This window comes from Branchiostoma lanceolatum, chromosome 17 (assembly GCF_035083965.1).
Source record: "Branchiostoma lanceolatum isolate klBraLanc5 chromosome 17, klBraLanc5.hap2, whole genome shotgun sequence".
In the NCBI taxonomy this organism is placed as follows: Eukaryota; Metazoa; Chordata; class Leptocardii; order Amphioxiformes; family Branchiostomatidae; genus Branchiostoma; species Branchiostoma lanceolatum.
Genome location: NC_089738.1, coordinates 13461880 through 13474511, shown reverse-complemented (window position 1 = coordinate 13474511; position 12632 = coordinate 13461880). Strand labels below are relative to the sequence as shown.

General features: G+C 41.6%; 1 protein-coding gene across 2 annotated transcripts; it reads right to left on the bottom strand.

Annotated features, from left to right (window-relative positions):
- Nucleotides 1–5211: 5211 nt before the first annotated feature.
- LOC136422910 (monocarboxylate transporter 13-like) lies at nucleotides 5212–12292 on the bottom strand. 2 transcript variants are annotated; one of them, XM_066410839.1, is made up of 5 exons: nucleotides 11525–12292; nucleotides 7508–7735; nucleotides 7139–7282; nucleotides 6109–6921; nucleotides 5212–5685 (listed from the first exon to the last, which is right to left on the bottom strand). In XM_066410839.1, exons 2-5 carry the CDS (start codon nucleotides 7704–7706, stop codon nucleotides 5429–5431), a joined length of 1413 nt encoding a protein of 470 aa, XP_066266936.1. In that variant the 5' UTR covers nucleotides 7707–7735; nucleotides 11525–12292; the 3' UTR covers nucleotides 5212–5428. The 2 variants fall into 2 exon arrangements, with proteins under 2 accessions (XP_066266936.1, XP_066266937.1); XM_066410840.1 differs by having other exon boundaries at nucleotides 7508–7731.
- Nucleotides 12293–12632: the final 340 nt, after the last annotated feature.

Sequence of the window (12632 nt, the reverse complement as noted above, 5' to 3'; positions counted from 1 at the left end):
CACGAAGGAATGAATCAATGACGTCTTTGGTGTAACTTTATGCAGATTACAGACACGAGACTCAGGGAGAAGTGGATCAAATTAATTCTACCAACACACAAGAACATTCAAGCTAAAATTCTCGACATGGGTGATGATTTGATCTGAAAAAAATTTGATAAAACTGATGCACTGATGAAAAGAATTAAGAAATTTTACTCATTGTTGGATGCAACATATGTTTGAAAGTGGTCTTAAACACTGCACATGAATGTCAAGAACACAAAGATTGCACTTTCATGGACTAAGTAGGAAGCATCATGTATCAAGAAAGAAGGTGCCATTAGAGAAGCAGTGTAAGGACACACACTTAGATCTCCAGTTTTGTAGCAAAGTCTACACTACACAAGGTATGCCATCTTTTGAAACGTGGCATTTCTTGATCCGAGTTCTCAACTCGTGTCAGCAGTGTCTCATGTACATCTCAACCTGGAATGGAGTATGCATTCAATCGTCTTCTGGACTGAGTAACACAAGAATTTACAACTGTGACATGCACATTTCAGCAGTTAACAGAAGTATTTGTCTTAATTTTACAACAATTCTCGAATACTGCATTGGCAAAAATTGGTTAATTTTTTCAAAGATTTAGAAAAAAACTTGGATACAAAGATTTGTCTCCAAGTCACGAAGACAAATACAAAATTTAATGTGCACCATACCACAGACAAGCATAAATTTAATCTTCACATGCTTGTTAGCTCTGCATAACAATCATTTCCAGAGTAGACCATCAGACCCTCAAAAGTTGACATCATCTTACAAGCAATACCAACTTGTGCAAGCAATATGAAGTTTACAAGTCATGCTTTCTAGAAATTTATGTAGGTATGGTGTTCAGAAAGAAAGAAAAAATGACTTGTATGGATGGGTACTTACTGTACAAGGCTTCGCCACAGATGCAGAAACACATAATCCTCATCCTGGATTGTAAAAGACAATCTCCTGTACACAATCTCCTTTGTGATGTACTTGCGCTGGTGGGTCACATACCACAATTATATACAGTACGAGTATCATGCACCAAGAAGATTCATCGTTGGAACTGAACAAGGCCTGGACACAACATGACACTGGCCTTCAAAATCACTGGAAATGCCAACCTGAGTTCAAGAGGCCCAGACCAAATCAACCCAATCCTCAAACAGGTATACTGGTACGTCAGGTTTGCTATTTCAGAATAGACTTAACTGCTGATAAGGAAAGAGAAAATGAGGGCAAACAAGCAACACTTACTGCAAATCTATTGCTATTTAGCTCTCATCTAACAAGAACCTACTGACCACCCCCTGGTAATAGATATTTCAGTCATGATTGCAGCTTAACCATGAGTATTCATAAGTTCACATTCATCTAGAATGTAAAACATTATTACCCCAGTAAAACGCCTTCAGGTACAAAGAAAGCTGCAAGGGAGTCTATGCTGACACCACCTTTTCCAGCACATAAAAGCTACCTGCCACTAAAAAGAAATCGGAACACGTCTTGTTCAGAACACAACATGCCAAACCAGGAAGTTCTGCAGTAGTACCAAGGAAAGCTGCTACAGGGTCCAAAGTTTGATTACTTCAAAAGGTAAAGACCACATACCAAATTTCATAACACAATCCATTCAGACTGCTCGCCTTAAGTTTTTCAAACATGGTTACACTCTTATCTGAAAAAGCTTCCTGGCAAAGTTGGTCATCTTTTTCACTGGCAGCAGGTGTAAGGAATGGCTACATCAAACTGCAATATCAGTGGTCAGGCTTGCTGGGACAGTTGTCAAAATACAGCAAAATGTGTCAAGCCATTGTGGTAAGGTAAAGGTCCCATAGCCTGGTTTCAACCAAGCCCCGTGTCCGCCCGCCGCCTGTAACGGCTATCCACGCGAGAGAAACCCCCGGACAGCTGGAGTTTGCTTGATACAGACTAAAGGTCCCATAGCCCTTTTGAGGCCAAATGGAGCAGTGGGTTGTTATCCACTGTGTCTAGGGTACAGTGTTGGTAGGCGGAGCCCATCCCTCTCCTTCCACTGCCTTTTACCTCCCCAACCAAAGTCAGGTACCCATTTTTACACCTGGGTGGAATGAGGAAAGGCGTGAAAGCCATAATGGAGGCTGCAGCAAAGAATGCACCCTGAACTGACATATCAATAGCCAAGGAAATATGCTCTGATCTAATAAATGATATCTGAGCATGGAAGGAGACTCATGCAAGGGAGTCCAAACCTATCTGTCAATCTTTGACCTAAGTGCCTAAAATTATGAGAATATATCCCTCCATTCTTATCTGCTCAGAAAGTTTTTTTTTTTTAAAAGCATCAGTCCCCAAGATACTCCTTTCCCAAACCAACAGCTATCTGACAAAAATCATAACTGAAGGATGATCGTGAGATGCAAAAACTGGAAGTTCTACTGCAATACCGTAGTAAGCTGCTAGGGGAGCGATGATGGAAGGCGTCACATCATTTTGCTTACACGAATAGTGGCAATACCAAGTATCAAAATGTTGGCCATAAGCACTACCCACACTCAAATGGCTTGTAAAATATAACCATCTTGGAAGATTTATTAAGCTGGATCGTACATTGGATAGCCTTCTCAACTAAGATAGCTAGTTCACCAGGATATCCAGAATTGTTAGTCCATGCAGCATCCGGAGAAAAGTTTTGAATCTGAGGTTGCAAACTGCAACACATTTATCACCTCACCCAAGACAGTTCAAAGGGTAAACAGACTACCAGAATGTATGCTGAAAACAATTGTAACAAGGACAGAAGGCCACTTCAAATGTTGTGGATAACATAATAAGACTGAATCAACATCTCCTCTTTCAAAGTATGAAACAGCAATGCTGGGAACAAGATGCAAGGGTTGCAAAGGCTACTTGAGAACAATCCCCACACAATTCTATCAATTATTAATGTTTCCTGTGTCCTGCAATAGTGACATTCATCCAAACTATGACTTTAATCTTGAGGCCAGTATATGTTTACAGTGACAGAAAGCGTTTCCTTCGCATATTAACCCTTGGCAGTTAACAGGTAAGTTTCATTTCATTTTGGTGGTTTTACACACTACCAGAGCTATGGGAGAGAGTGAGTGAGAGCTACCAAACTAGCTGATGACTATGGCAAAGGGTAAGTTTGTTTTGAATCGTTTATTTTCTCCGAGCCATAATAATGATACTTAAGTTAACACTGCATGACATTGTCATTGGGCAGTAATGTCTATGTCAGGTCCAGAAATATTAAAATGACTCCTTATCTTGTACGTTGCAGTATTTTCTTTTACATGTGAAATGTATAGTAACGATTACCAAGTAATAATATACAGGCATAAAAAAAGTACATATGGCATTGTACTATTTGTAGTGCTGTGTCAGTAGTTGTTAAGATAGGTTGAACATATTCTACATTCAGACAGTATTACATTATATGAGTCAGTTTAAAACGATTTCTTTCTTCAGGCACGCTTGGTTGTCTTCTGTTAATTTGAAGGCATGGCTTGTCTGCACTTTTGATGAAATTATTGTTATTCCGACTATTTTTCAGATAAATTTTGAATTAAAGATTTGAAATGTTGATGGTTTGTCTTGCCTTTCATTGTGTCCAAATGAATAATATGACAGAAACACCCTTTACTATTGACAGAATAAACGGTGTTTCTGTCATATAGTTCCTTTACAGAATAAGTGTACATACCTAGTGACATTCCGAAACAAAATGTTTTCACAGAGTAGCCTAACATACGTGTGTACACAAACACTACTAATCTAACTACGTTGCAGTTGATAGACCGAACGAAAGTGGGTCATTAACAATATTATCATATGTACCATACATCAAGCACGGGACCATACCACCAAAGAAAACCAAGATGGCTGCCTTGTTTTCTTTGAGGGTTGTGCCATGTATTTGCTTTCATTTATTACTAACGTCATTCATTATCATGCTCATATAAGTCTGTCTATATCAGAAAGTTCCTTAGAATCGAATAACAAACCACCACATGTAATGCTAATGATCCAAAAAAATGGAGCGTTCTGATTGGTCAACGTCGTCTGTCTATATGATCTGATAAATTCTGATATAGAATACAACACGGGGTATTCCGTATCACCCGCGGGAGGGTTGGGACCGAGGGTGATGCGAAATACACCGTGTTGTATTTTGTTTATGTCATACCCACCCGAGAAAACACACATTTTAATGCGAAGTGCGACCGAAGTTGAGAAAAGTTGGTGTCCACGAACAAAAAATTGTAACAGCCGCACATTCCAACGCCCGAATCCAGTATTCGAATGTTCGGCAGTAGCGCACTCGAAATGCATTCTAAATATTCTATGAAAGCCCGTGTGATAACCCAAAGTTATCACCCGGTCTGGAACACCCGTATCTAACGTTTTCGCGGCCCGGGTATGACATAAATATAGAATACAACACGGTGTATCCCGTATCGACCGGGGTACCGGCCCGACCGCGGGTCGTATCGCCCGGAGGGCCGGGACCGAGGATGATGCGGAATACACCGTGTGGTATTTTATTTATGTCATACCCACCCACCCACCCACCAAAAAAAAAAAACATTTCAATGCAAAATGCGCCTGAAGTTGAGAGAGTTTTGTGTCCTCGAACAAAAGAAATCGTAACAACATCGATTCCAACCTCCGAATCCGGTATTCGAATTTTCGCAACCGGCGCACTCGAAATACGTTCTAAATATTCTATGGAAGCCCGTGTGATACGGAAATTTATGTCATGCCTGGGCCTGATACGGGTGTTCCGGACCGTGTGATAACTATCCGGATCACATAGGGTTCGGAAGTGTTATCACACAGGCTTCCATAGAATATTTCGAACGCATTTCGAGCGCGCCGGTTGTGCGGCCGTCGGAAATTCGAATACCGGATTCGGAGATTGGAATCAATGTTGCTACAGTTTCTTGTTCGAAGACACAAAACTCCCTGAACTTCTGGCGCATTCCGCATTGAAATGTGTGTTTTCTCGGGTGGGTATGACTAAGGTATGACATAAATAAAATACAACACGTTGTATTCCGCATCACCCTCGGTCCCAGCCCTCCCGCGGGTCGGATCGCCCTCCGGCCTACGGCCGTCGGGCGATCCGACCCGCGGTCGGGCTGGCACCTCGGGTGATACGGAATACCCCGTGTTGTATTCTATATTTATCACACGATGCGGAACACCCGTATCGAACGTTTTCGCGGCCCAGGTATGACCTAAAAAACGTTGCCACATACTTAAAGAAAATATGAAGATAAAGAATATACGTTATTGCTTCACCTTATCCCACAGTTATGAAAATGCCATTGGCTTCATATACGTTAAAAACTCTACACATCATTCGTTTTATGCTCAATTTCACGCATAACCCTATAACATAGGTTCACATCTCACGTTGGAAAACTGGGTTATTTTGTCCTTCGGTAGTGACAGTTTCGGCAGGTAGTTGTCTAGCTTGAAGTCCCACCACCCCGTCACACTCGTCACGTGGGACGTCAGGAGCAGGCTCGCCGGACTCCAGCGTCCATTTTCCCCCTTTCCTCGGCACGAGGAGGAGGAGGATGGCCACGGAGACGAAGATGAAGGTCGCGGCTGCATAGAAGGACATGTCGTAGTTTCCGGTTGCGTCATACAGCCAGCCTGAAGGGAAAGATTGTGTAAGATGTTCAGGTCCAAATCTGCCTTCTAACACATGTCTACAGTCACATAAACTGCGAAGATGAAGATGCCATTTTAGGCATGAAAGCGTGTTCATGGACATCTAAAAACTTTTTTTTATTGCAGAATTCTTGATTTCTTTCTTTATGTTCATCCCTTTATCTTATCCTTACTTCATGGACTATTTCACGCCTACTGAATGCTGGAAGACGTGGGGCACATTGGGTAGCTGATGGAGTCTACAAATCATTACCAAGACAAGCTGGACTGGACGTAGTACGCATGGACGGCATTTGCGTTGTCATGGTAACGATGAGGTTTGCCCCTTCGCTACCCATAGTACCCCGCGCGTCTCCCAGCATGCAGTAGGATCCGTGATACGGCCATCGGGGCGATGCTTTATACCTGCTATGGGTTGTCCCAGCAGAAAGGCGGCACCCTGGAAGACGAACGCCCACCCAAGCCCGCCGGAAATCCTGGAAACGCCGCTGTATTTTTTTATAAGGACCGCAATCAGTGGGTAGTATGTACCGGAGGAAATCCCATAGAACACCATGCACGCCACGAGGGCCGCGTATGTCTGCGAGTGTGGTATGGCGATATTGCATATTCCCAGACCGACACAACCTGCCATGTAATAGTACAGTTTTCTGACCGGTACTCTGTCTGATAGCCATCCGTTTATCGGTCTTACGACGGCTTCGACGATGCCCATAACGGAGGGGAGGAATGCGGCTTGTGTTTTCTCCACCCCTAGAGTTTGGGCGTGGGCTACCAGGTGCACGAATATCATCGAATTGCCCAACATTAATCCGAACAGAGACAGGTTGTAGATAAGGAAAGGCCGGCTTTTTAATAAAGACGCGTCAAACATTTCCAAAACTTTTTGACAGAATGGAACGATGGCTTTGCACGTTTTCGATGAATCTGCGGCCTCTTCGTCTGCATTTTCGACTTCTTCGGCTGTGCCAGTATCTTTGAGATGTATGGGTCTCAGCAAGGCACCCGTGACGCAGCCATTTAGTGCCATGCCGGCGAAAATCAGGAGTGCACCATTCCACCTGAACTCATCGATAAGGAACTGGAAGAGCGGCGAGAGGACAAACATGCTGACCCCGGTCCCACTGATCGCGATCCCATTTGCTGTGGCGTGCCGCTTGTGGAAGTATTTCCCGATCATTGCGAGACTTGGGGAGTACATCAGAGACATCCCAAACCCTACAAGAAACGCGAAGAAAACAATGAAAACTAGTATATGGTTGTAGATCAATCTATTTGTCAACTTGTCACAGACGACGATTTTTTCAGTTTAGAACAGCATAGCATATGCAAATGTATATTTTGCTCAACTCATGGCCATGAAATCGTAACGTACGAAACAATACCACCAGACTATCTGGGTTGCTGTAAAATGAGACAGCGACCATGTACAAACCTGTTATCAGTCCAATGGTGATGATCAGGTGCACGATGTTCTGTGCGAAGAAGCTGACCCCGAGTCCCACGGCAGCAATGACGCTTCCTGCCATGACGACGGCACGGCAGCTGGTCAGGTTGCTTAGGGCACTGGCAATGGGAGCTGGAAATGGACAAAAGAAGACGGGATTTATGGTGTATAATCTAGTATGTACCTTGTATCTTAGGTAAGGTCTACAAAATTTGTACCTTGGCTTGCACAACAGTACAATAAAGTACATCATCTCTCCAGCTTCGACCACTGATGCATATCCAGAAATCTTTGTATTGAAAAATAGTTCGACATTTTAGAGTATGAAATGTTTTTGAGTACATATCTTATACTCACAGCACATCAATAAAGTAGCGACGAAGACAGAACTAATGAAGGATGTGTTTCCCGCGCTTTCGTTGAAAACCTCTCGGAACTCGGCGTAGAACACTCCCAGGGACTTCACCGCTCCCAGAGCGATGACGTGTACGAGAAATGTGCTCAACACCACCATCCACCCCCAGCCGCCGTCTGGCGGTTCATCCAAAGACGGCATCTTTCTCAAGTTTCTGTTCTTACTCCTTTCTACAGAAAGACATCGACAGATTCTTGTTCATAAATGGGAAATATCAACGTGTTTTGTCACCTGACATGGAAGACAGGCCACATGACTAGAGCGCCAAGGCATCAGATAATTCAAGTTGACAAAGCTAAAGCATTCTCCTAGCTTTGCAGCACATTCGCTCTGTTGGATCCTTGGCATTTGGCGGAGAGTCAACGCTATTTTTATCTCCATGAAAAATGGAGATATTGTTTTGGGTGTGTCTGTCTGTTTGTCTGTCTGTCTGTCTGTTTGTCTGTTTGTGTTTCCGGACTACTGTAGTCAGCATAACTCAAGAGCCTCTAGATTGATTACAATGATATTTGGTATGTGGGCAGGTGTTGTGAAGCCGAACTTCAAGGTCGATTTTGGGCCCCCTGGTATGTGACCTTGGTACTGCAGCAGAAATTCCATTTTTGTATCTTTTGACCTGGACCTGGACGTGCTGTGATCTTGATTTTTGCGTTTCGGCGCCTTCGCGCCGGAACGCAATGTCCTGGCTTTTACCTTGCAGGCAGGCAGGAACCAGGGAAGCTTGGTTTAACACTGTGTCGCACACAATAAGACCTTATATGGCAATACGTTCCCAAATCCTTGTATAGCCGTTGCCTTATATGGCAAGGGAGCACGAAAAGGCAGGCAGGCTACATTTGCATGACACACAGGAGGGCGACCGCATGTAACTGCTACAACTGTTCGGAAATATCATTGCATTGTGGTTTCGGACTTTGATATCCTGAAAAATGACCATATTACATCTATTCCACAAGATTGCAGAAGAAGAAAAATGATTTCGTCAAGAAAACGACCAAAAATCGGCATAAATGATACCATATAGTGAGGTTATAGCATTACGTACAGGTTGACGTGTTACGTACCGCAGCTTGGCCCATCTGGCAACGCGAAGCACTTCGGACCCAGAAGATCCGGGTTCGTGTCCGTGCATGGATTTTTTTTTCTTTTTAGATATTGAATATCAAAAATATATATTGATATTATATTAATCTATCAATATCATATTTATGAATATCATTTTTTCGTTAATAAATAAATAAATAAATATTTTATATTTGTTATTTCTAAATATTCATTTAATATATACAAGGCCTTTGTCTTATGAACAGGACTTCATAGATTCCAAACCCGGCATTCGAATTTTTCTGTTCATTGTAATGGAAAATACCGTGCAGCGGCTCCTATGCGCGGTAAGATGATTCTTGCAAAACACTCGCCACTAAACTTCTATCCCCGATGTAAACAGAGGCTCTTGATGTTGTTTGCAAAACAGCGATTCTTTGTTACAGTAGCAAATGCTCCATTGTTCAGTATCGACTTCATTCAGACAACACGGACGTGGAAAGTGGCGCCGCTCGGCACAAAACTATGGGAATTTTCATGAATTTTAGCAAAATTACCCAGGAAAATAAGGAAGAAATGTTGTAAATGCGGAAACCAGAATAATACGGATGAGGTAGCTGTTGATTTGTTTGACATTTGGTAGTCATTTTAGATAGAACCTTAGCTGTTATGAACTTCTATTTCACTTAATTACCATAGTGCTGATGATTCAATGGTGCTTTTTCAAATTTTATGTTTTATTGCGTGCCATGTACATAATTACATTGATAGCTTTTATAATGAGCCTATTATACATTTTACAAATAAGTACAAGTTGTAGGCCAAGACCAGCTTTTTCAAAAGCACTTAAGTTAAGTGACGTAACTTCAAAATTGCTTTCCCCAATCTGCCTTTCTCTATTAAAACAGTACTCATTTCCCAAAATGACAATTTTTCTTATAGACTGAACAGCCCTTGAGTGACTTCCTCTGGCAGATTTTACTTCAAGTAAAGGGAAAAGACAACTCACACTCATAAACGTAGCCGAAACGCCAGCTTTTTTTAAAAGCTCTTGTTTGGTGACAGATAGCTTGCGGTGTAATGAAGACGTGGTGTGGGTTTGGACCCCCTAGCAGCTTCCTCTGGAACTGCAGGGGCGTTTTTGTGATAATCTTCTAAGGGGAATAACTGAACAAAGGAACGACGGATTTCCATGATATCTAGTATGCAGGTAGCTTAGATAGAGATATAGACAATGAAGTGCAAATTATGCTAATTGGGACTTAATTTGCATAGCTAATGAGGAAAATCTATATTTGCAGTGTTTTGACATTATCAGACTCAAATACATGTAACGTATGTAGTTTATGGAAAGTGGATCATCAACAGATACGAATTATGCAAATAAATTCCTGATTTGCATAATTTATGCGAAAACACCATATCTCATCTAATTCGAAAATTATAGGACCGTCAATATGATACTTAGTATGCAGGTAGCTTAGACAGAGATATATATAATGATGTGTAAATTATGCTAATTATGACTTAATTTGCATAGCTAATGAGGAAAATCTATATTTGCAGTGTTTTCCATTGTCAGACTCAAAGACATGTAACATACGTAGTTTATGGAAAGTGGAGCATCAACAGATTCCAATTATGCAAATAAATTCCTAATTTGCATAATTAATGCCAAAATACCCTAATTAATCAAATCGGAACATTATAGGACTGTCAATATTGCAACATGTGTAAGTTAGATGAAGGTGTTTATGACCAAGCATATATTATGCAAATGTTTACGTCATTTGCATGAATAGAATTGTTCATGGAGATATGAGGTCGTGGAACACTTGTTGCTTTAGAAATCTTTACAATTATGTACGTATGGGGCAACGGCATAACCATACATTTTTCATATCGTCTCAGATTTGGCAAACCTGCCGAGTGTCATACCATTGACAAACAACTGCGTATTGTCTTGACACCTGATCCTCGCAGAGTCATGTTCCTTTACTGTAAACACTCTGTGAACCCTGACCTTACTAACTGGTTCTGGCTGGTTCCGTAGGTTGTTGTGTTGTATTTGTCGACCACTCTAAGTTGATAGCATGTAATGATACTGGCAAAGTTTGAGCGTTTCTCAATTACCCAACACATCTTTGATACTAGGTGCTACTGAAGTCTGCATGGTACGAATATATGTACATTTCAGACGTTTACAATTGGCATGATTTGTGTACTTAACGACACAAATGCCAGACGCCTTTGATGTACTATGATGTCAGACAACTTATTGGAGACCCTTTCACCGACCTGTTATTTGCCCTGGGGGTACATGTTACGTTTTACCCTATCGTGCTTCATGACCTACTAAGGTCTGTACAAACATGAATTGTTCGCTGTAAATGTTTGGTTTCATGTTAACGTTGTACAAGTTCGATAGTTGATGCGAAGTGGCGTTTTCTTTTGCATTTAGCTATCGTTCCAATCATATTTGATACTGAAAATATATGGTCATGGAAATCATGAGAAGATTTGCAACATCACTTGGGCTGTTGCAGAAAATGTCATACATAGTCATACATGAAGAGTGATCGTCAACTTATGTCTGAGATAGACTGTTCTGAGACCATAGTGTTCTAAAATATGCCTGTCCACAAACAACTGTACTATATGTCGTTATGTCATAGGACGTATCTGTACCAAACTTGGGTAATAAGAACTCTTTCTTGAGTTAACCAAACACTGATTTAACTCAGATCTTCCCAAGAGGTTTGTGCATTATGACATACAAGGCTGTGAACCTTGGGACTAACTCCGTGTCGAGGTCTTTCATTCTCTCTCCGTCAGTCTATTAATTTATATCAAAAAGGCTATGACTTAAACTGCACAAACTGGCGGCTTTTCATAGTAGGACACAATAGACTCACCTTATATAAAGGCAGCGCACTGGCAAGGTGTATGATTTCTAGCTGTTCCGTTCTCTGTTGTTGCCCTTAAATTGCTGCTGTCACCTGAACGCTTTGTCTGATTCTATTGTACATGGCTTTCCGCATCGCTAGTGACTGGAGGTCAGTAACCTTGCGTGTTTAGCTTATGTGCCATGAGTGCCTGGCAATGACAGAGCGAGGTTCTTCAGTTATCATTCCCTTCCTTATTGGAACTGAAGAGACAATGCCTTGAAACCCGTATCAAAACACGGAATGTTAGAACTCTTTTTTGATTTGACCAAACACTGAGTCACTGGGTCAGATCTTCCCAAGAGGCCACTGTTTGTCAGTCGATCTAAAAGATTATGACTTGAACTGCACAAAACGAGCCTTTTCATAGTAGGACACAACACTATAGACTCACAGGCTATGATTTCTAGCTAGTGTTCCGCCCTGTGTTGTTGCGCTAAGTTTGCTGATATCGATGTCACCTGAACGCTTTGCCTAAAAAAAATCACGTGGTTCTATTGTACCTGTTTTTTATGCATCGCTGGTGACGGGAGGTCAGTAACCTTGCGGAGGTCAGTAAACCTTGCATGTTTAGAACCGAAGAGACAATGCGTTGAAATAGTTTTCCAAACGTCTGTCTCCTTGTCTCCGTTTTCGTACTGGGTGTATGGTATATAATGATCGCGTGTTGGGAAGTGCGTATAGCACGCTTGAAAACACTTTGGACTATATATTTGAGACTGTACGATCTAGAGTTGCCTATAGGCTTCAGTACGTTTCAAGATAGCATTCGAAAGAATGTATCCGGATCCTTACATGTGATAGGGTGGTTCCTTACTAAACAAACCTTTCAGAAAGTACATATATATCATGTCTAACGTTTTCATGACACGAATTTAAGATCTGGCTTAGTGACTTCAATTGGTAAAGGTCACAAAAGGCAGACGTCTATGCTTGACAATTCGATTTTTGTCCCATGTTTCATCATCATCCTGATTCAACTTAATTAAGTAAACCCAAGTATATTTTTGTGCCACCCCACTTGAGTTTTGCCGGTAGGAATATGAAAAGTATAACTTGGATACTGATGCACTTGGAT